The following is a 25131-nucleotide window of genomic DNA, read 5'->3' on the forward strand; positions in this document are numbered from 1 at the left end:
TGTAACCAGGGAAATTATAGTTACAAAAAAAAAAAAAGAATTTATCTGAAATAAAATATACTGAAATGCAATATAATATATAAAATATATGCATTTTATTTTGGCTACCAATATTTATATTTTTTGTTTAAGTTAAATTGGCATAAATTATAAAAAAAAGTATTTAAAAAAAAAAACTATAAAAATAAAAAAACTAACAGAAAATATTAATAAACTATAATATTATCTCAGTATTACTAAAATAACACTTTGTATAAGTGTTATTTCGAAAAAAACAAACAAAAAATATATAAATAATAAATATATTACATTCATATCATTTAAATTGGCATAAATGAATAATTTAAAAAAAACTTATATACTCACAAAAAATAATAAAAATTTAAAAAACTAATAGAAAACAGTAATGAAAACTTTAATAGTACTTCTAAAATAACACTTTGATCAAAAGTAACAGGAAAGATTTTTGTTGCAATTTAATGCATCCTTACTAAATAATAATAATAAAATAAAATAAATAATAATAATAAAAAAAAATTAAATATATATATTCCAAAAACATTAACATTTTGAAATATTTGTACCATTTAAAATAACTGTTTTCCATTTTAATAATTTTTAAAAAGTAATTTATTCCTGGATTTCAAAACTATTTTTTTTAAATTATTGATCCTTTGATTTGCTGCTCAAAGACATTTATTATGTTGAAAACAGCTGAGTAGAATTTCAGCTTTGATGATTAGAAAGTTCAGAAGAACAACATTTATCTAAAATAGATTTTTTTTTTTACCATTATAAATGTTTTTATCCATTCTATAATTCCCCACCCTCCCCCCAAAAAAGTAAAAAAAATATATATAACGACTCCAAGCTTTTGAATGGTAGAGTGTATGATGTTCCGAAAGCTTTTTATTTCTGATAAATGCTGATCACTGGATCTTTCCATTCATGAAAGAATCCTGAAAAAATGTTTTAATATATTGATAATAATACTAAATATTTCTTGAACAGCAAATCAGATTAGAGTGATTTCTATAGGATCATGTGACACTGAAGACTGGAGTAATGATGCCGAAAATTGAGCTTTGATCACAGGAATAAATTACATGTTAAAATATCTTCAAATAAAAACAAAATGCATTTTTGGTGAACAGTAGAGCTCAGTGAATGTTTTGACAGAACATATCTCGCCGCTATACTACTAAATACTGTTAAGTTCTACTCACTTGAAGTTGCAACTTTTTTAATTTCATTTAGAACTTCCATTTCCATAACTGGGTGGTTGCAAATCTCTTCCCATGTGCCCTCAATGCCTTTCTGATTGGCAAGAGCTGTCAGCTTCTTCTGATTAGGAACAATGAAGCTGATAACGTAGTTCTGGTCACTGGTGGGCAGAGAGAGAGAGAAAAGAGGTCTGTATACAGTACATCTGCTGTTCTAAAGAGAGACCCTTTGTTAGGGTCAGAAACATCCCATATGCGTCACACAAAGCCGAGTATACGAACCTGTTTGCGTAAGCGCAGATGTTGTCAATGAGAGGGCAGTTCTTCAGAGCCGACTCAACTTTGCCTAAAGAGACGTACTCCCCAGCTTGAAGTTTCACAAGATCCTTCTTGCGATCTAAGCAACGAAACACATGTGAATAATACAGATAGATAACATAAATCTATATTTTGATTAAAGTAACAAATTGATGCTGAATCTAAACATACCAACAATCTGAAGACAGCCGTCAGCGTGCATCTCTCCAATATCACCAGTGCAGAACCACCGCTGGCCGCTCTCATCCACAAAGAAGTCCTCATTGTTACAGCCTTCAGTCCTGTAGTAGCCCATGGTCACATTAGGACCTCCGACGAGGATCTCACCACGTGGATGAGGCTTGTCATGCTTCGTATAGCCACCTGAAGTATAAGGAGAATCACATTGAAATGTTAAAGCAATAGTTTCACCAAAAACTGCACTTCTATATTCAACCTCATGTCTTTCAAATCTGTATGTGACCCCGGACCACAAAACCTTCATGGAACAATTGTGACTTTTTCTCAGAATTGCACGTTTATATCTTGGAATTCTGATGTTACAACACGCAACTGCGAGTTATTAAGTCAGAATTCACGATTCTGAGAACATAGTCTTACTTTCCACTCGAAATTAGGACTCGCAATTCTGAGAAATAAAGTTAGAACTGCGAGATACAAACTCGCATTTGCAAGAAAAAATCTGACTTTTTGTGATATAAACTTGCAATTATGACTTTTTTCTCACAATTGCAAGTTTATCTCGAAATTCTGACTTTATAACATGCAGTTGCGAGGTATTAGGTCAAAATTGAGAGATATAAATTCACAAATCTGAGAAAAAAATTTTTTTCACTCGAAATTAGGACTCGCAATTTTGAGCTTATCTCTCACAATTCTGAGAAATAAAGATAGAACTGCGAGATACTAACTCGCATTTGCAAGAAAAAAAAATTCTGAAATAAAAAATTCCAATCCTGACTATTTCTTGCAATTGTGAGTTTATATTATGCCATTCTGAGATTTTTTTTTGAAAATTCTCACTATAAGGAGTTTACATCTCACATTTCTGACTTTTTTCTCAGAATTGTAAGATATAAACTTGCAATTCTTAGATAAAAGTAATTCTGAGAAAGTCAATTGCGAGACAAACTTGCATTTGTGACTTTTTAAAATCGCAAAATTCTGACTTTATAACATGTTACTGCGAGTTATTAAGTCAGATATAAATTCACAATTCTGAGAACATATCAGTTTTTTCCCCCCTTAAAATTAGAACTCGCAGTTGTTAGTTTATCTCTCACAATTTTGCGAAATACAAACTTGCATTTGCGAGAAAAAAAAAGTCAGACTTGCATGATATTAACTCACAATTGTGACTTTTTCTCAGAATTGCAAGTTTACATCTTGGAATTATGATGTTACAACATGTAACTGTGTTTTATTAAGTCAGAATTCACAATTCTGAGAACATATCCGTCTTTTCCACTCGAAATTGAGATTTTCTCTCTCACAATACTGAGAAATAAAGTTAAAACTGCGAGATACAAACTCGCATTCGCAAGAAAAAAAATCGTGCAATTCTGACTTTCGCAATTGCGAGTTTACATCTCAACTTTTTTTCTCTCAGAATTGTGAGATATTAAATCAGAATTGTAAGTTATAAAGTAAGAATTGTGAGATATAAAGTCTGAATTCTTAGAAATGAACTAAATTCTGAAAAATAAAGTTGGAATTCTGAGAAATTAAGTCAGAATTGCAAGTTTGTATCACAATCCTGAGATTGGGAGGATAAAACTTGCAATAACCATTTTTTTATTTTTAGTGGCAGGAATGGGCTTCCATAGTTAACTAATTTTTTCAGTTAGTATTTATTTTTATATTTTCAGTTTTAATTTTAGTAATTTTATGCGTTTTGTCTTTTTATTATTATTTTATTATTATCTCCTTCTATTCAGTTTTAATTTTAGTAAATTTATTACTTTAGCCTGAACATTTATTTCAGTTAGTGACCAAGGCAACATTTTTCATTTAAGTTTTTTTTTTTTTTTTTTTTACGATTTTTATCTAAAATGTATTTTATTTTAGCATAGCTTTATTTTAAATAAAATAATTTCTTAATAATTCTTTATCATTTTAGTTAACAATACCAAGAGTGCTTCCCTGAAGCTCAAAGAACACCAAACATGACACTTCTGGTGCCACTGACGTCAATTATTATTTTTTTGTCTTGAAACCATCAGATTACATTTACAATTGCGCATTTGGCAGATGATTTTATCAAAATCATATATTATATTAAGACACATTTTCAGTTCATGCATTCTCTGGGAATTGAATCTATGACCTTTGTGTTGTTTGCTCCATGCTCTACTATTTGAGCTTCAGGAATGCCGAAGTAAGTATTTGCAAAGATGAAGAAAGACTGTGTTCCTCAAAGAAAGATTTACCATGACTTTTAGTCAACTTGGTGTATAGTGCGTGTCCAGTCCTTTTTGGAGCTTGACAGCCAAGTTGGTCAAAATATACTGGTATTTTATGGCAAGAGCTACATAAAATGTTTGTGTTAAATAGAATAAAAAATAGCATTCAGGTTTGAAACAATAGGTTTGAAAATTCTTTAAGATTTCAGATATAAACTAAAAGAAGTAAACTGGTACTATTTGCCAACCTTCGGCCCAGTCTTTGAGTTTGACCTCACAGCAGATCAGAGGAGCTCCAACTCGTCCTGTGCTGTAGTCCGCAACTGCACAACATAAAAAGATGTCATCATTACTGCACAGTTTGAAGAACTGAGATAAAGCTCTGATGACTTTTCAACATAAAACTCTACATATAATCATAAAATGAACATATAGTGCAGGATAAGTTGGAAAAGATGTTTAGATGTAACATGACTCCTCACCCTCTGTTATAGTTCCTGCTCCACAGGTCTCAGTAAGACCGTAACCCTGCCCAACAGGACAGCAGAAGCAGATGTTCATGAAGCGCTGGGTGGCAGGAGACAAAGGGGCTCCTCCGGACAGCATCATCCGCACGTTTCCACCCAACAGAGCTCTTACTTTCTTAAACAAGCTGAGCACATGAGGGAACAAAGATGATTAAAACTCTAGACTCATTAACAGGAGCAAATGTGATTAACTGAGGGCCTATTTTAATGTCGTCTTACATATTACACAGGGGTGCATCATAACCCTTCTTGATCTGCTCGAGCTTGTAGTTGTAGGCTAGGTTGAACAGGGTTCTCTGCACGCAGCTCATCTCTTGCACTTTACTCATGACGTTCTTATTGATTCGGTCCATTATTTCCTAATGGAAGAAACAGGTGTGAAGGAATGTAACATGATTGATGTGAATGAAACAAGATAAACATGTTTAGAGGAGGCTGACTTACAGGTACGGCGGCCATTAGAGAAGGTTTCAGCATGGAGCAGTCACCTTTACTTCCTTTTTTAATTTTGGTTGACTACAAAGTAAAAACAAGTCATTTAATCATCTATCTGAGATGAGCAATTTCATTATTTCGCACAAATCTGTGATATTTATCGGATCCAGTGATAAACTGAAGTGCAGTACCTGATCAGAAAGCGTTTGTGGTGTGGAATAGCCGATCCTGCAGCCGTACGTCACGCACGAGATCTCAGCCGTCATTTCCAGCACATGAGCAAGAGGAAGGTAGGCGATATATGTATCTGTTGGTCTGTGGAAGCAAACATGCATATTAAAGCAAAACCAGCCTTAAGTAGCACGGGTGTATTTGTAGTAACAGCAAAAAATACGCTGTATGGGTCAAAATGATTGATTTTTCTTTTATGCCAAAAATCATTAGGATATTAAGTAAAGATCACGTTTACCAAGATTTTTTGTAAATTTTCTACTGTAAATAAATTAAAACTTATTTTTTGATTAGTAATATGCATGACTAAGAACTTCGTTTGAACAACTTTAAGGTGATTTTCTCAATATTGTGCACCCAATAGCCAAATATTATCATATCCTAACAAACTATACATAAATGGAAAGCTTATTTATTCAGCTTTCAGATTGACCATAATTGACCATAATGACTAGTTTTGTGGACCAGGGTGACGTATGCATTTCAGTCAGGCACTGTTGCATTAATGGAGTGCAACAATCTGATTCAAGAAGTAAAAATAACATTTATTTTCTCCATTAGGGGTTTGATTTTTAATAATAACTTTCAGACCACTAAAGACAGACCCACTGTGAGCTATGAGGTTGTTAATCGATAGCATATGCTTTTGATCAGCCCACATTTTTTTAAATTAATTTTTAATAACTGTGTTGAAATGCAAATTTGAAATGCAAATTTCCTTATTACCCATCCTTAAAACTATATTACCCATGATTCTGCAAAGAACCTCCACCAATCAGAGAATGGAACTCGATATAAGCCGAGAGTAAGCCAAGACTAGCATATTCTCACTGGTGTTTTTCTACTACGTTTTTACATTATCTGCTAGATCGCTACTTTGTCGTGAACGCGCATACAACAGTTAGCAGAAGCTTGAGATTACAGTTTATAAATAAGAATATTTTTCTTTTAACACATCAATTTGCTTGAGAAGGCCTTTATTAACCCCCTGGAGCCATGTGGAGTACTTTTTATGATGGATGGATGCATTTCTTTGGACTTCGAAAATCTCAACACCCATTCACTGCCATTATAAAGCTTGGAAGAGCCAGGACATGTGTGACCCTAGACCACAAAACCAGTCATAAGAGTCAGTTTTTTTATATCCATAAATCTATGAATAAATAAGCTTTCCACTCATGATATAGGACAATATTTGGCCGAGATACAACTATTTGAAAATCAGGAATCTGAGGGTTGAGAAAATCATCTTTAAAGTTGTCCAAATAAAATGCTTAGCAATGCATATTACTAATAAAAAAATGAAGTTATTATATTTATAGTAGGAGATTAACTATCTCCATGGAACAGATCGTTACTTAATATCCTAATGATTCTTGGCATTAAAGAAAAATCGATAATTTTGACCCGTTCAATGTTTTTTTGGCTATTGCTACAAATATACCTGTGCTACCTAAGACTGGTTTTGTGGTCCAGGATCACATTGTGATTCACCTCATAGCTTGTTGGCTTAGTTTGGGGCATTATAACTCTTTTTAAAAAGCACTATGATTAAAAAAAGGGAAAAGCACTTTCAGAACCAAGGCTGCTGAAAAAAATAGAAGGCCACTGCGGGACTCTATTGATATTTATACACACCCCAGTCCTGGTATCCTCTCGCACTGTCCTGCCATGCCCCCGATCAGGTTACTGTGAATGATCATCACCCCTTTAGGTCTGCCGGTGGAGCCGCTGGTGTACATAATAACAGCAAGGTCTGATGGGACGGGCTTCACTATGGGTCTGCTCACTGCAACACAAAGCACACACTGTTTTCTCCTGTGGTGATACAGATGAATCTAATAAAAAAAAAAATCTCTATTCAAATCAATATTGTATGGATGAACTGTGGGTAAACTAGGCAATGACTGAAAAGGTTAATTATTATATAAATAAAATGTCAACCGTAAAGTTGGTGCCCTTTCTTACAGTTTTCTGGCTTTGAGCCCAGTTCTTGCACTGAGTGCATGCTGTGGATCTGAATGCCCTGTGGATATCCTGCTGTGCTGACGCTCTTGCTGTCCACATAGATGATGTGCCTCAAATTGGGGATTTGAGGAAGAACACTCTGTATGGAAAATTATGAAATCATAATTTTGATTTGAAAAATGAAAACTTTGATTGACGTCAAAACACAACATCGGATGGATGTTTATTTTGGAAACAGTTGAGGTCAAAATGTTGATTATTCTTCCAAACATACAAAATGCATGTTATTGTTTATTTACTACTGACCTGAATAAGATATTTCACATAAAAGCTGTTTACATTTAATCCACAACAAAACAGTTGAATTTATTAAAAAAAAAGAAGACCTGATTCAAAAGTTTACATCCCCTTGATTCTTAATACTGTGTTGTTACCTGATTTTTTGTGAGTCCCTTGTTTGTCCTGAACAGCTAAACTGCCTGCTGTTTCATTTAGCTCCCACAAATTCTTTTTTTTCCAGCAATGTGTATTTGAACCCTTTCCAACAATGATTTTGAGATCCATCTTTTCACACTGAGGACAACTGAGGGACTCATATGCAACTATTACAGAAGGTTCAAATGCTCACTGATGCTTCAGAAAAAAAAAATTATGATGAAAACTTTTGAACAGAATGTGTGCATTTTTCTTATTTTAAAAATATCATACATTTTTAATTTAGTACTGCCCTTCAGAGGCTACAGAAGATACTTGGATGTTTCCCAGAGAACAAAACAAGTTAAATTTACCCTGATCTTCAGATTCAAATATCTTTAAAAAAAGATTAAAGTGTATGTAAACTTTTGAACGGGGTCATTTTTAAAAATTCAACTATTATTTTCTCGTGTTGACTATATGTAAAAATCTTTCATGTGAAATCTTATTCAGGTCAGTACTAAATAAAAAAAAAAATTTGTATGATAATTAACATTTTGCAGATTCTGAATCATTTGACCTCAAATGTACATCTACTGAAGTTATATATTAAAGCTATGTGGAAGTTTAAATTATGACATTCAGCAGACGTTGGTTTTTTGTTTCCATCATGGCTAACATTATTTTGTTTAATTAATACCACTCCTTAAAACAACAAAATATCAGCATCAGCTGTCATCACTTTTCAGTGTCAAGTTGACTTTGGCATTAGAACTTGGTCTGACATTGATATTAGGTTAAATATAGATTATGTCAGGTGACCAAAACTCAATGTCTTATGATGTTGGTGATCCGCTGGAAAACTTTGAACTACAGGGTCTGAAAAGTCAAACATGACTGAATATAAACATGCGATTCGGTGAGTGAGTCAGATGTTCATTTGGTTACTGTTCTAACTGATTCAGTGAGTTAATCCAGTGATTCAAACTAATAACTCATGAGTTCATGAGACTTTTGTGTAACTGTTTAAAAGGTCATTTGTTTGTGATATAGACTGAACTGCTTTTTGACTTCAGCTAACAAAGACAATAGAATTGAAAAACATGCTCATTTGGAATTGACTCATGGTACCCATTTATGTTAACCTATTCAATTCTAATCATCCCGAGTAATATAAGACCTTGAAATACAAAACCAGTCATTAAGGTGATTTTTTTTTTAGAAATTTAGATTTATACATCATCTAAAAGCTGAATAAATACAATTTCCATTATTGTATTGTTAGGAAAGGACAATATTTGGCAGAGATGCAACTATTTAAAAATCTGGAATCTGAGGGTGCAAAAAAATTTTTTTTTGAGAATTGTTTGAGATTGTTACATTGTTACATCACTGTCTTTGGCTCACCTTCAGTTTGGTTTCCAGCAGTTCCATGCTGGTGACGAGGTGTGTAACTCCACACTCATTTAATCCATAAGCCACTGCCTCTTCTCCTAGAGTTGCATAAAATGTGACCACTAAAAAAAACCCACACAAAACACAGATGAATAAAAGATCAAGACAAACACAACACATTCACAGTTCATCTATGAGTCATCACATTAAAGCATTAAAGGATAAAACCTGTGACTCAGTCAAAACATTTTTCCTTCAGGGAAAAGAAAGGGAGTGTGTAATAAGTGAGAGTAAAAATAATTTGTTTCCTTACATGGGAAATTACGCCTGAAGCAGGTCTGAGCCGTGATCATCCACTCTGCCCGTGTCTCACAGAAAATCGCGATGGTGTTTTTTGGCTGTTGGCCTAGTGCTGCCAGTCCGCTCCCAAACTGACTGACCTGAATGTCCATCTCCTCATAGGATATCCATTTATATTCGCCCAGAATTAACTGCAAAGACAAAAAGTTGGAGTTGAGTTAACAAATGGTAAGTTCTCTTCTGCTCACTTAAGCCTGCATTTATTTGATGCAAAGTACAGCAAAAACAGTACAATTGTGAAATATTTTTACTATTTCAAATAACTGTTTTCTATTTGAATATTTAAAAAATGTAATTTATTCCTGTGATCCAAGCTAAATTTCCAGCATCATTACTGCAGTCTTCTGTGTCACATGATCATTCAGAAATTCTAATATGCTGATTTGCTATTCATTATATTATTATTGTTACAAAATATTTCTATTTTAGATAAATGCTGTTCTTCTGACCTTTCTATTCATTAAAGAAACCTGAAAACAAAATTTACTCAGCTGTTTTGGACATAATAAATAAATCACAACATTACAATGATTTCTGAAGGATCATGTGACTGTAGTAATGATAGTAAAAATTCAGCTTTGAAATCACAGGAATAAATTACATTTTAATATATATATATATATATTAAAATGTAATGTAATTTATAAATTACATTTTAATATATATATATATATATATATAAAAATGTAATTTATTCCTGTGATTTCAAAGCTGAATTATATATGTATATGTACACACACACCACACACACACACCACACACACACACACACACACACACACACACACACACACACACACACACACACACACACACACACACACACACACACACACACACACACACACACACACATATATATAAAAAGAAAACAGTTACTCTAAAAAGTAAAAATATTTCAAAATTGCACTCTTTTTGCTGTACTTTGGATGAAATAAATGCAGGCTTGGAGAGCAGAAGAGACTAGAAAACATTAAATCTTACCTTTCAAAAATTTTTGACTGGCAGTGTATAAGTAACATTTATAAATGTATAAATATCTATAAATGTTTATGTTTACATAATATATTTTACTCAAAGGAATATTCACTACCTTTAAAAAGTTTAGGGTCAGTACAATTAATTTTGAAAGAACTGACTTTTTATTCAGCATAAATGCAATAAATTGATCAAATGTCACAGTGAAGACTAACATTTTTACAAAAATTTACATTTCAAATTAAAAAACAGTATTTAGTATAAGTAATAAGTATTTCATGAGCAGCAAATCACATTAGAATGATTACTGAAGAATCAGATGACACTGAAGATGCTGAAAATTCAGCTTTGCATCACAGGAATATTTTAATTTTTTATTTTATTTCAATATAACATAGAAAACCGTTATTTCAAATTGTAAAATACTTTACTATTTTACAGATTTTTATAAAAAAAAAAATGCTGCTTTAGTGAGCATAAGAGACTTTAAACTTTAATACGATCCCAAACCGTAGTGTACATTTATAAAAAAAAAAAAAAAAAAAAAAAAAGTTTTAGATATTATTATTAGCGATGCACCGAATGTTCAGCAAACAAAATTATTCAGCTGGGGAGAAAAAAAAAAAAAAAAGCTTTGTTGGTGTTTGGCCGAATAAGCAAAAAGGCTAAAATGGCCTTAAACCTTTAATAAATAAACTACAGAACGTTATGTTGTCTAATACACGCACAAATTGTATTTATTCTGACAGCGCTGCATGAGTTCCTTAGCCAGGGTTCAAAGTCCAAAGCGCGAGGGAAATCTGCGTGATGAGAATCATTTATAAATCTGCTGCTGTCAGAAAAAAAGTAGTACTGAGGTCTTCTTGCAGGTTTCCGCCAAAATAAAAGTCAACATTCATAAATATTAGCATTGTAATTTTACTGTTGTTCTGTAAAATAAAATAAAAAACTAACACAAAAATAAAGATAATCATTACAACAGCTCTATTAATACATTTATTATAACATTCTCCTTTGCTCAGCAAGGCTGCATTTATTTGTACATTAAAAACACATGCCTGATTCAAAAAGGGGGTCTTAAAAACAGCCAAAGAATATTATTTTACTAACTTATTAATTTTAAGTTAAATGTGCATTGTTGGTAGGCTATAATGTCTACTAGAACGTTAAAAATGTTCAGTGTTAAATATTTTTAAATTATTGTTTTGTAATTGATTTTTTTCTTTGAAAAGCAAGACAAAACTGTAAAATGCAAATATTGGCTATTTAATTTATGCAATGGTGAAAAAATGGCAAAATACATGGAGGAAAAACACAAAAACCTTCAGCCAAGTGTGTAATTCTGTTAGGCTTAGGCCAAGAATTTTCATTCCGGTGCATCCCTAATTATTAGTAACATATTTTATGCGTACAGGACAGTTTAGGAGAGTCACGTTTTTAGACTAGCGCCTGATAAAAGCTGAATTAAAAAGGTCATGCGAACAACCTCCCTATATAAATTAGATTGGAGCAGAAAATTTGAATTAGGCACTCTGGCTTGCATCGTGATCACACCCTAACAGAATATGTCAGAAGAGGACGCACCTTTTTGAAGACCTTCCCACTTGGCTGAGTCTCATTTTCTTCACTCAGAACTTCTCTGGTTCCCAGGCAGTCCGCCTTACCGAAACGCTCCACCGCAGAGTCAAACAGCTTATCAAGGGTGTCCTTTCCAGCAAAGTCCTCCGTGACCAGGGAGTCGAAGTGATCCACAGAACGATACGGCCCATCAGTCTGACCGGTGGTCGACTTGGATTTGAGCCTCTTTGCCAGGGCTTTCCTTTCCTGGGCTCCAGTCAGGAAGTACCATGGTAGAAAGCTCAAGAGCGAGTAGAGCCACACTACTGAGTGTACTGGGAACAAGAGCACGGTACTCAGGTCCATGTTCAGACGCACGTCTGTTGAGAAGCTGAAGGGGACTGAAAGGTGAAGATATCAGGCCAAGCCTGAGATAGAGCGAGTTTGTTGTCCTGTGTCCGACTTCCAGATCAAAGTTCAGAAAGATTAGGGAAGTGTGGATCCAAAATGTGCAACCTGATAAGAATGACAAATATAGAAAAGGCATTTTATTCAAGTGTACTCAACTTAAACAACCCTATGAGACTTCAAGCAGAACAGTTTGTATTCATTCATTCAATGAGCCACACAAAAGACACATTCCAAGCCAGGGAATAGTTTCTCTCTGGTTCTCATTTAATGACTAGTATGAAGTCACAAACATCCTGCAGACGCTCCCCTAGCCTAAAGACAGGGTGGACTGATGAACAACCCAGTGACATGATATTGAAACGCATCTATTAACTTGACACACTTGTTTTATCTGTAGTTCCTGGTACAGCGTGGCAGAAATGCCAAGGCCATAGTTTAAATTTCAAGGAAACACCCAAAATGATTAAAACAAACACTTAATCCTTGTCATTAGCCCCCCAGCTTAAGATAACTTCATCGCAATAGTCAGGAATATAAGGTCACCTCTTGATCACATGATCGGTGTCAGATTAAGGAAGTGGAAATCATTTGCTCATAAATGGATACAGTAGAAACTACATCAGCTTAACGCTACTGTTACAACCTGTACACAAACACAGAGGACATTTTCATAGTTTTGCATCAGCCTGTTACTTGTTGCCAAGCTGTGCATTGTCTTTGAAATTAGACCTCGTGAAACACAAGTCCCTACCGGCAGTGAAGACAAGTGTGACCAACTGCAGGGGCTGTTGCAAAACTATGAGCTAATGGCAAAAGGTTAATGTAAGACATACTCCACTGACTCAGCTAGACACTCAATAACAGCAGATAACCGAAGCCCACTTAGATAGAAACCTCTCTGTTTGTTTAGACTGAAAACATTTTGGTTCAGAGATCAAATCGTGATCAGTCCTGGTGAAAAAGCATGTGATGTTGACACAATCCACAACTTTATATATAGTTCTTGGCTTGGGCAAAACAAATGTCTGCTGTTGTAGTATATCTAGTGTTTTTATTTATTTATTTTTGTGCTGATAAATGGTCAATATTTAAATTCTGAACTTCTTGTCTAAATATAAACATTAAAACAACTGTTTTTTTTTTTAATGTTAGAAGTGAATGTAGACATTATGATTATACTAATATAATGAAAATTACAGATGCACTAATATTAAAATTCCAACAGATAATGTTAAGCGATAAATTGTCGATATTCAAACTCAGAACATTTTTGTTTAAAAAACAGCTAAAAATAAACTAAAATTTAAAATGCTATAATTCAATTTATACATCATTATTATAATATACATCATATAAAATTGCATTGAACAGTGTTATTAAAAAACACCCACATAACAGTTAATCAAAATGTAAAAACAGGGGGAAAACGTGTCTACAATTAAATAAACTAAGTGTATGATTTTTAATGTTATTAAAGAAGTCTCTTTTCCTCGCCTGCATTTATTTGATTCAAAGTACAGCAAATTGTTTTGAAATATTTGTACTATTTATAAAAACGTTTTCTCTTTGAATACATTTTAAAATGGAATTTATTTCTGTGACTTCATGCTGAATTTTTAGCATCATTACTCCAGTCACATAATCCTTCAGAAATCATTCTAATATTATAATTTGCTGCTCAAAAAACATTTCATATTATTATGATGTTGAGTAGAATTTTTGTCAGGGTTCTTTGATGAATAGAAAGTTCAAAAGAACAGCATTTATTTGAAATAGAAAGCTTTTGTAGCATTATGTCCTTATCATCACTTTTGATCAATTTAAAGCATCCTTGCTAAATAAAAGCATTCATTTCTATCACTTCTATAAAATAAAAAAATAATTATATTGACCCCAAGCTTACAAAATCTTTTTATTTGACCAAAACAAACTGTTTTAAATATTGATAATAATAAAATGTTTCTCGAACAGCAAATCAGCATATTAGAACGATTTCTGAAATATAATGTGACACTGAAAACTGGAGTAATGATGCTGAAAATTTAGCTTTGATCACAGGAATAAATAACATTTTGAAATATATTCAAACAAAAAAACAGTTATTTCAAGTAGTTTATTAGTAATTTTTTACCATTTTTTTTTTTTTACCATTCAGGCTTAGTGAGCAGAAGACAATTCTTCCAAAATTTTTTTTTTTTTTTACAAATCTTATTAAAAAACTTTTGACTGGTAGCATAAAAACAGGATAAAGAAATTGTGTCTACAATTTAATATCCAATACTTAAACATTCACATACCTTCACACTGGAAATATCGAATTAATTAAAGCTCTACCCTTGCTCATCCAAACTTAATAACATTACCTAATAACAAACTAACTCACTAAGAAACAAATGTTGATGGCTGCTGACCGTTGCAATTTTTAATTTGCCCTGATGAGTTGAAACCCGCACAAAGGTTATTCTCAATGTGAACCCTAAAGCCTGGTGAGAGTGGTCAGTGAGCAAAGACAGCCAATGATATCAATCCTTCCAGCTCACCCCACTCACTGACCAGAGATCCTCAGCAGGTGGACGGACACACAGCGGACTGGAATAGAATGATTGGATCCTGGATCTGATCCCATTATCTTCGTAGCATTTGTTATCAACCCTTACAAACGACCTCTGTTTACTAGAAGGACACCTTATGACAAGCTGACCTGAATGTACACTTTCAAAGTGCATATCAATACTGCTATTGAGTGGCTGTGAATGATTAAAAGTCCTATACAAATATTAGCATGATCCATGTTATAAAGTCCAACTTTTTGAAAACATTTTGTTTTAAAGGTCAAGTAAGAAATGTCATAAAACATAAATAGAAGGGACTTGACCTAACAGTTTTCGACAATAAAAGCCATGACCTCTGAGATATTTATAATATATGTCACTTTGGACTACCAAAAAAAAAAAAAAAAAAAAAAAGTAGTTCACTTTCAGAACAAAAATGTACAGAAAATAACCCCCTTGTCATTCAAGATGTTCATGTCTTTCTTTCTTCAGTCGTAAAGAAATTGTGTTTTTTAAGGAAAACATTTTAGGATTTCTCTCCATATAATGGACTTCTATGGTGCCCCCAAGTTTGAACTTCCAAAATGCAAGTTAAATGCAGCTTTAAATGGCTCTAAATGATCCCAGCCGAAGAAGAAGGGCCTTATCTAGTGAAACGATCGGTTATTTTCTAAAAACATTTACAACTTATATACTTTTTAATCTCAAACGCTTGTTGTGCTGAGCTAAACATGACAAGCATTTGAGGTTAAAAAGTATACAAATTACTTATGTTATTATTTTTAGAAAATAACCCATCGTTTTGCTATATGAGACCCTTCTTCCTCGGCTGTGATCGTTCAGAGCCATTTGAAGCTGCATTTTGGAAGTTCAAACTCGGGGACACCATAGAAGTCCTTTATATAGAGAGAAATCCTGAAATGTTTTACTCAAACATAATTTCCTTACAACTGAAAAAAGAAAGACATGAACATCTTGGATGACAAGGGGGTGAGTACATTATCTTTGAATTTTCGTTCTGAAAGTGAACTTCTACTTTAAGTAGCATGGGTATATTTGTTGCAATAGCCAAAAATACATTGTATGGGTTAAAATGATCAACTTTTCTTTTATGCCATTAAGTAAAGATCATGTTCCATTAAGATATTTTGTAAATTTCCTACCAGAAATATACCAAAGCTTAATATGCATTGATAAGTACAACTTTAAAGGCGATTTTCGCAATATTTGGATTTTTTTTTTTTTTCACCCTCAGATTCCATATTTTCAAATTGTTGTATTTCGGCCAAATACTGTACTAACAAACCATACATCAATGGAAAGCTTATTTATTCAGCTTTGAGATGATGTATAAATATCAATTTCGAAAAACTGACCCTTATGACTGGTTTTGTGGTCCAGGTACATATATGCCCATCAATTTTGGGCGCGATCACATGATGTTCAAAATGCCGTCTAGGCTCTAGGATTTGAGACGCAGATACACGTGTGCGCGCACCACCGTAGAAACGGTTCGTTTTAATAAACAAAACACATTTATTTTCATCCAGAACTCTTTGATTAATCGGTAAAGCTCTTTTAAATCGGCTAGTTTGATCATTTGAATGTCATGAAGATGATGATGGCGCTCTTTGTCGGATGCGAAACGTCAAACGCAGCATCATCATCATGAGGGATGTCAAGACATGCTTTACCATCATCTAGCCTCATATTAAACTATCATGTATTAAAACTCAACCTATACACTTTAATCTTCCTTCAGATTCAGTACTGACGTGTTAAATTCAGATTTGATTAAACCGCCTGCCGTTAGCCAGCTAGCGTTGCCTTTATCTCTTTCAGTCATCTGTGAAGTTGTCGCAGTAAACAAGAAAAAAATGAACAGAAACCCCCTCATTACTAAGGTAACTTAATAAGATTAAAGCAATATAGGAGTAGCTGGGTAGAAAATGAAGCCGGTTTTTCTTACCGGCTTTTAGTCTCTTACCTCCACAGCCGGATCGGGTACTCCAGTCTCTCGCTGCCAAGCTCAATGACCGACAGTTACCTCCAGCGCATGCTGTTACACCCGGAAATATTGCGTCATCTGACTCCATATTTTTCAGCCAATAGTCGCCTAGACAATGAAGCAAAAGCACACGATTGACTTCCTGTTACTGCTAGTGCACTTAAGGTCACGGACCACGGCTTTAATTGTTTTAGTGGTAATATTATTAATAATAATACGCTTGAAACGACACGCATTCTTGGTATTTAGTTTCATAAAGGAAGCAAATAATCCTAAAAAGCGAACTGTGAAATCCAAATCACATTTTAGACTCTAGGCTGTAAAGTGATATACTTCAGGATGTAATATTAACATAATATCCTTGTTCTGTAGTTATAAATAAGAAAATATATACTTAGAGTCAAAGGTTTCTTTTGCTCACCAAGTCTGCATTTGACTTAGAGTACAGATATTTTTACTTTAAAATGTAGTTTTTACTTTAATGTAGTTTAAAATGTTATTTAATTCTGTGATTTCAAAGATGAATTTTAGCATCATTACTCCAGTCACATGATTCTTCAGAAATCATAATATTCTGATTTGCTGCTCAAAAAATATTTGTTAAAAACAGCTAAGCAGATTTTTTTCAGGTTTTTTTTACAAATAAAAAAGTTCTGATCAACTTTTTTTAATGGAAAACATCACCTTTGATCAATTTAAAGCATCCTTGCTAAATAAAAGTATTTTATTAAAAACAAATAATAATACCGACTCCAAGCTTTTGAATGGTATAGTCTATAAAATTACAAACAATCAGATAAATGCTGATCTTTGGATCTTTCCATTCATTAAAGAATCCTGAAAATATTGATAATAATAATAAAAATGTTTACAGCAACAGCAAAAGATCAAGTGATGATGTAATGATACTGAAAATGTAGCTTTGATCATAGAAATAAATTATATTTTAAAATGTTTTCAAATAGAAAGCAGTTCTTTTAAATGTGACCCTGGACCACTAAACCACTCATTTTTTAAATTGAAATTTAAACATCATCTGAAAGCTGAATTCAATATTTGGCCGAGATGCAACTTTTTAAAAATCTGAAATGTGCGGGTGCAAAAAAAATCGAAATATTGAGAAAATCACCTTTAAAGTTGTCCAAATGAAGTTCTTAGCAATGCACATTACTAATCAAAATCTTCTGATATATTTCCAGTAGGAAATTTACAAAATATCTTCACAGAACATAATCTTTACTTTACATCCTAATGAATTTTGGCATAAAAGAAACTCAAGCATTTTGACCCATACAATGTTTGTTGGCTATTGCTACAAATATACCCATTTTGACAGGGTCCAGGGTCACAAATAGTAAAAATAATTCACAATATTACTGCTTTTGCTGTACTTTGGATCAAATAAATGCAGGCTTGGTGAGCAAAGGAGAATTCTTAAAAAAAATAAAATAAAATTTTGACTGTAGTTTATGTAGTATACAGAAAGCATCAGTACTATAAGTGTCAGAATGTACTGGGAATATGACGTTACAACAAAATTAGTGAAAAACCACACCCAACACTGAGACAAATTCATCAGAACAGTTCGCTCATTGAGACCAGTGTTTATTGGCTGCTATTTACATGGCGATATAAAAAAGATCCAATCTTCTATGCCTGTTGCTATGTTGTAAATGCTGTGTTGTAGATTAATCATATGCAATTGTACCACAACTTCATGCTGTTCAGTCCATTTACTTTTTGCCTTCAACCATGATGATGTGATAACCAAACTTTGTTTTAACAGGAGGATCAGTGTATACAGGTTTGTCCATAGAGCTGATGGGTAATCCAAATGCTGCATCCTGGAATGGTCCCACCATTGATCCTCTTGTCATCCAGCCAAGGTCACCCTGTAAGCAAATCAAAACTTAGAACTATACAAGCAGTTGTAAGGTTGTCTTGATGGTTAAAAAAAGCATAATTAGAAAAACAAATGACTGAATAGTACTAAACATACTTTGTTTTAAATTCTATCCACCTTATTCTTCATTAGCTGCTATAGGGAAATAACAAAAATAGTAACAACTTGCTATAAACAGTAAAACTGTTTGCACTACAAACCAGTGTGTTCATAAGTAAGATAATACATTAAAACAATAAAATAAGACACACCATTTTGCGATATTAAGCAGCAAAACAAGCTGTTTTGTAGAGCTAAAATAGCTTTACACAGATGAGACCGGAAGCCCATAAAATTGAAATGGCCGCGCCTGGTTATACAGGGAAAATAAGGTGCATAGAATAATAAGGGTTTAGTATTCTATGCAAATTAAATTCTGAGGGATTTTCCAGCATGGATAGTGCATTGAATGCCATCTGCTGGTACAAACAAATAGTACCCATAGGCAGGGGCGTCGCTGGGAATTCTGGGCCCTGTGCACTGATCGGCTAAGCCCCCCCCCCCCCCCAAAAAAAGGTGGGGGGGCGGGGGTGTTTCGCGATCGATGTACTATGCCCCGGGGGGGGGGGGGGGGGGACGACGACGTAGTACATCGATCGCGTGGGGGGGGACAGTATGGTCATGTGACCCAAAGGTGATGTTCATACAGTATAATACATTCTGTTTACAAGAGCAACAAGATTTGAAGCTCTTGGCAGACGGCCAAGAGATTCGCGCTGTGATTGGCTAAATGTTACTTCACTCAAATCTAAGTAATTTACATCAGCGATGCGCGGGTTGATCCAAAATCCAAAACAGTTACCCGCAGTTACGAGTCATCCAAAATAATGGTTGTTTGAAATAAAGATGACAATTAAACCTTTGTAGTTTGTATATAGTACTAGACTATTTCTATGAAATACATAGACCTACACTTTATTGGCTGAATAATATTTACCTTTTGAATGTTGAGCGCTATTAACTGTTGAATAAATGCTGACGCGGGACAAAACGCCCGATTTCCCAACACGTTGAACTGATCAATGCCATTGTACCATTTTAATAGGCTACTTTTAAACGCATATAGTAATGTCAGTTTTATGTATTTTCTGAGAGGGGGTGGGATTTTTGTTTGGAAAGTCGCAGGAGAGACGCACACTTCGATTAGACTGATAAACACATGCAGCATCTTAAATTGTTAAGAAAATGGTATTCCTAATAAATGTCTCGAATATTTTGATTATGTCCAATGCTTCTCTTTCTTTTTGGAATTATTAGACACATTTCACTATGTCTTTTCAAATGCATAGGTCTGTTTAATTTCCTTAATTATAAAATTTCTAGCACTATTTTAAACGTTTATTCAAGCAATAACATATAAATGATCTCATGTATATGCTTGTTTAAAACCAGGGATTAAAAAACGAATTCCAAGTAAAAACTGTATTTTTCTTTATATTGCCAGAGAGCGAAACGAACAAAATTAAACATAACTTAATAAATTCGGCACTATAATTTCCTTATTCATTTGATACAACTATTATAGCTATACAATTAATATATATAAAATAATATTATTTTGTCATATTCATAATTCCTGAATTTATCTATAAAAACTTCGTTTTGAATTGCATTCATTATGTTTGTATAAGAAAATTCGTTAACCTAGCCTATTAAGTTGATTTAATATTCTTGATAATTTTTAAAAGAAGTTAAAAGTTAAGAAAAAAGGAATAAGCTTGTAGTCTATTTATATATATATATATATATATATATATATATTATATATATATATATATATATATATATATATATATATATATATATATATAATTTATGGCTATTGGCTAATCTTTTTCTAAACTCTTATTACACTGTAGATCGAAATAAAATAATTCTTGATCATAATCGCGTAGAATCACTGACATAATTTAGAGTACTTCAAAAACGAAACTATTTAAATCTGTATAAAGGAAAGACAAAATAAATCACAACAAGAACAATCTGTATTTTTCTTGCAATCAAGAACATTTATTTTGACAAAATTACCTAATTAATGCCAAATGATGTTTGACAGTGAACGAATCTCCACCGCATATAGCCGCATATAATCGCTGGTGTCAATCGCAAATATTAGACAGGAAGCGGGTCGGGTACAATAGTTTCTTTCTTTCTTTCTTTTTTTCATTTTTTTGCGGTCCGAGTTGCGTTAGATGAAAACGTCGGTCGGATTAGGGTTGTTTATACATTGACCCGGGCATCACTGATTTACATTAGTTAACAACATTTATTGTGATTTTAAAATTATATTTAAAGGAAAATAAAATTTCACTCCTCAGGGGCCCTCCCCCCACTTGGGGCCCTGGTAATTTAGTCCCCCTTTTCACCCAACTACGACGCCCCTGCCCATAGGAACGAAGAGTTTTTTTTTTCCTTTTCCACGTCATGCAAGTGTCACATTGCCGTTACTAATCCACTGTTTATACACAAAACGTATTACACAAAATGTTTATATACAAAATATATTACAAAATGTCTTACTCCTTGTCTGGCTTTGTCCTCACTGTACTGTGTTGCCACCTCACTGAAGCGCACGCCAGACTTGAGCTTCTCCATTGCTTCCATACACTTGCCATGCTTTTCACACAGAATATGCCGAACCTATTAGAAAACAGACCCGAAAGAAAAAGGCAGTGGTGCGTGATCAAAAATGTCATTCATTTAAATGGTGGTTTGGCAGTGACAATGTAACTTCACATCATGTATTTAAATATTTTATTAACAAAGTTCGGGAGGAGCATGTTCAGATAATCAACTACTGTAGTTCAACAGGTAGAGTTTGTTCAGATAATCCACTTATTTAGCATAATAAACAGCCAACACACCGCTGTCTCACCACAGTTTTTTCTGGTATCCCGACTCCACCCAAATCCTCACTCCAGCTTGGGAATAAGGGAATTCTCTGGGTTCAGGCTATATTTCAAGCTTGGAGCCCTTCCCTCAGACAGCACCCCAAATTTGCTTACTATGTGCTCATTTCTGATAATGTGTAAATGTGAACTCGTGAAAGGTGCTTGAGATTAGGGATGCACGATATTTATCGGACAGATAAATTATCAAACCGATATGGGTAAAAATTACGTCATTTTTATTGCTCTGACAAATAAATGAAACCCGATCCGATAAAGTACTCTTGCTGGTAAATCAATCAATCAGTCTGGTTTATCTGAGATTCATCTGCTTTCCGAGTGCAAGTGACTGCAGCTGTAAACTGCAGTGACTCTCGGACTTTGTCACGTGTAATACGTCATCATCGTCTTGGCCGGTCTGGAAGTTTTTCGCGGTGGCAGAGGAGGACGATGCTATTGCTATTTGCAACACGTTTAGCAAGGATTCTGAGAGGAGGTAAAAAGCCGTCAAGTTTTAACACAAATCTCACTTCAGAGGTTGTCATCGTGGTGAATCTGTTTTAGGGGCCGTTCACATGTCGCGCCTAAAAACGCGTGGAAAACGCTAGACACGCCGCTTTCTCTTTCTTTCCAAACCGCTCTGTAGCCTGCTCTGCTGTGGCGTCTGCAGTTGCTAAGCAACCATGACCTGTGCTCTCCATAAAGACGTGGAAGTTTCAGCCAAGGATAAAAGGATTTTCAGCATTAAAAATCGCTTGCAGTAGCTCTGTTATTAAATTTATTTAAAAAATAACCGTTTCTCCACCTTGGCAGTGCTTTCAATGTTATTAAGGGAACGGGTGAAGCTGATTGGTTGGTTCATGTCACATGACCTGCGTTGCGCTTACGGCATTCTGAAAAGTTGATGTTTTTATCTCGATTCTGATGTTTTATTCCCCGCCTTGTACGATTTGGTTGCTGCACGCATTCATAATACGATCAATAAGAAGCTTTAACGGACATTTGGACATCTGACGTTACTCCATGATGCACTTTTCATTTTTTCCAGGTTGACAAATGTCAAAGCATTTTATTTATTTAGAATTGTGGTGCCTTACACAAAAACTAAAAACATTTTTGAAGAGTCAGGACTGATGTTTGCTGTGATTGTTAGACCCAAATATATACAGTAATATACATTTTCGTTAGTTTATCTCAGATTTTGTATTCTCCTGGGTGCACAAAATTATCATATAAAAATATGAACGTATCGGTATCGGCCACAAGAAGGACTTAATTATCGGCTATCGGTAAAAAATGTTCATATCGTGCATCCCTACTTGAGACAACTTTAATTTTTTTTGTATATTCAGTGTATCAAAAATTACACAAGAAAAAATAAATATAAAGCAAACAGAAAGTGCCAACACAGGCTGTTAAAATGTAAAATTAAAATGTGAAACTGTTAGTCTAATTTCACATATTAGTATTAGTATATAAAATGGTATATATATATATATATATATATATAATATAAATATTTATAATTGAAGACTTTAACATCTCTAAACATTTACAAATGTTCATTTTGTGTATGTATGCATGTATTGACAATTTAATATTCATATTATATAAATGTATATTCATAGAAGCTTAGAATCAACGAAATGGCTGCTATTAAAAAAAAAACCTGAAATTCTAAAATTGGTGACTAATTCTGTCACTACTTTTTAATTCAAATTCTGAATGAGTTTTTTTCATGTTTTAATTTTTTGTTTTAGTAATTGTATTGTGTTTTTGTTACTTTATAGTTTATGTCTGTATTTTAATAGGTCTATATGATTTCTATTAATTTTGTTTTTAGTTATTTTAGTACATTTAGTTAATGTTAGTTAGCTTTGGCACCTAGCCGAAATAATGTGTTATAATATATTAAAGTGTATATATATATATATATACATATATCTTATATCAGTAAGATTTTAATAGTTTTTTAAAGAAGTCTTTTGCACTCACCAAGACTGTTTATTTGATTATTGTGAAATATTATTACAATTTAAAATAGCCATTTTCTCTTTTAATATATTTTATAATACAATTTATTCCTGTGATGCAAAGCTGAATTTTCAGCATCATTGCTCCAGTCTTCAGTGTCACATTATCCTTCAGAAATCATTCTAATATGCTGATTTATCAATGTTAGAAAAAAGTTGTGTTGCTTAATATTTTTTTTGAAACTTTTTCTTTTTTCACGATTATTTTATGAATAAAAAGTTAAAAAGAACAGTATTTACTTAAAATAGAAATCTTTACAAATCTTAGAAACCTTTGCTATTACTTATTAATTCAACACATCCTTGCTAAATAAAAATATTAACTGCTTTCAAACAAAAAGAAAAAAATAAGTACTGACCCCAAAATTTTGAACAGTATACTGTTACAAAGCATTTCTATTTTGAATGTTGTTCTAAACTTTTTATTCCTTAAAGAATCCTGAAAATAAATAATCAAAGTTCCAAAAAAATATATCGGTACAACTGTTTCCAACACTGGTAATAAATCAGCATATTAGAATAATTTCTGAAGGAACATGTGACACTGAAGACTGGAGTACTGATGCTGAAAATTTAGCTTGCATCACAGGAATAAATTATATTTGATAATATATTAAAATAGAAAACATTTAAATTGCAATAATGTTTAGTTATATTTAGTTAATTTCAGTTAACATTTAGAAGTATTTATTTGTAAGTAACATTTTTATGCAGATGTTTACCTTCACAGCTGTGCCTCCTTTCTGAGCCTTCTCCTTCTTATCACCATCTCCACTGCCTGAAGCAGCAGCCCCTGTCCAAATACAAATGTATGTTAGTATTAAAAGTACAAATATGCAACTAATATAACACCTATTCATTTGTATGTGCACTTATATACTAAGCGAATCACACATTTGCCCACATTCCTCTTGCATTTCACACTTTACCACATTAGGTAAAAATACAACAACCCGAAATGTCTCATTAACAGTAGTAGGTCTTGAGAAAAACGAAACATAATCAACAGAAACACAGCAGAGAATAACTATGTTTACAATCTGTTAGCTACAAAAACACTACTACACGCTAGCTAGCATGTCAGTATGTATAATAAAGCAACAGTCAAACTATATGCTATAAACCTGGATATAGTGTTATTTGTTAAATTTTATTCATGCAGTATCATATATTTGACGTTTACCTTTAGCACCTTTGCCACCTTTTCCTTTAGGTGGCATTTTCTGTCAAGTAGGTCTCCTCGTGTCGGAAGTATTTACCTTAGCTAGCCTAGCACACACAAGCTAGTAACTAACAGATTCCCACGCGGTTAGACTGAAAATTACACAACAGCTTTTTCAGCCTACAGTTTTACAGTATACCTTATTTTAGTCTGTTTTGTGTGGAAACGACACGCACAAATGCAACTATATATCCGATGTAAAGAAATTATACGTGAAATGTGTACCTATGCGCATTTATGAGTGGAAAGGACGCGCTTGAGTACATT

General features: G+C 33.4%; 2 protein-coding genes across 3 annotated transcripts in view; both read right to left on the reverse strand.

Moving 5' to 3' along the window:
- The window catches only part of acsl4a (acyl-CoA synthetase long chain family member 4a), a 19915-nt gene extending 3098 nt beyond the window's left edge, over positions 1–16817 (reverse strand). The window contains exons 1-14 of one of the 2 annotated variants that reach the window (XM_073820286.1): positions 16759–16817; positions 11836–12324; positions 9227–9404; positions 8926–9035; positions 7105–7243; positions 6775–6925; positions 5097–5220; positions 4915–4986; positions 4690–4829; positions 4426–4595; positions 4192–4266; positions 1713–1904; positions 1506–1620; positions 1227–1384 (exon numbers count right to left, since the gene is read on the reverse strand). In XM_073820286.1, coding sequence (XP_073676387.1) covers positions 1227–1384; positions 1506–1620; positions 1713–1904; positions 4192–4266; positions 4426–4595; positions 4690–4829; positions 4915–4986; positions 5097–5220; positions 6775–6925; positions 7105–7243; positions 8926–9035; positions 9227–9404; positions 11836–12174 — 1963 coding nt within the window. In that variant the 5' untranslated portion in view covers positions 12175–12324; positions 16759–16817. Of the gene's footprint in view, positions 1–1226; positions 1385–1505; positions 1621–1712; positions 1905–4191; positions 4267–4425; positions 4596–4689; positions 4830–4914; positions 4987–5096; positions 5221–6774; positions 6926–7104; positions 7244–8925; positions 9036–9226; positions 9405–11835; positions 12325–14516; positions 14644–16758 lie in introns of those variants that run through there. The other variant, XM_073820287.1, reaches the window with a different exon arrangement.
- Positions 16818–18367: 1550 nt separating this feature from the next.
- pin4 (protein (peptidylprolyl cis/trans isomerase) NIMA-interacting, 4 (parvulin)) lies at positions 18368–25002 on the reverse strand. The gene is made up of 4 exons (XM_073820702.1): positions 24826–25002; positions 24365–24435; positions 21242–21361; positions 18368–18671 (listed from the first exon to the last, which is right to left on the reverse strand). The coding sequence occupies exons 1-4, from the start codon at positions 24860–24862 to the stop codon at positions 18513–18515; spliced, it is 387 nt and encodes a 128-aa protein (XP_073676803.1). The 5' UTR covers positions 24863–25002; the 3' UTR covers positions 18368–18512.
- Positions 25003–25131: the final 129 nt, after the last annotated feature.

This window comes from Garra rufa, chromosome 16, assembly GCF_049309525.1.
Source record: "Garra rufa chromosome 16, GarRuf1.0, whole genome shotgun sequence".
Classification (NCBI taxonomy): domain Eukaryota; kingdom Metazoa; phylum Chordata; class Actinopteri; order Cypriniformes; family Cyprinidae; genus Garra; species Garra rufa.

What these genes read in the sequence shown, in the direction of transcription:
- pin4 (XM_073820702.1), bottom strand. Translation starts at nt 24,862, where the DNA reads ATGCCACCTAAAGGAAAAGGTGGCAAAGGTGCTAAAG. An exon ending in AGGTGGCAAAGGTGCTAAAG is followed by an intron (nt 24,436 to 24,825) that starts GTAAACGTCAAA and finishes GTATTTGGACAG; the next exon opens with GGGCTGCTGCTTCAGGCAGT. An exon ending in AGGACAAAGCCAGACAAGGA is followed by an intron (nt 18,672 to 21,241) that starts GTAAGACATTTT and finishes ATTTGCTTACAG; the next exon opens with GGTGACCTTGGCTGGATGAC.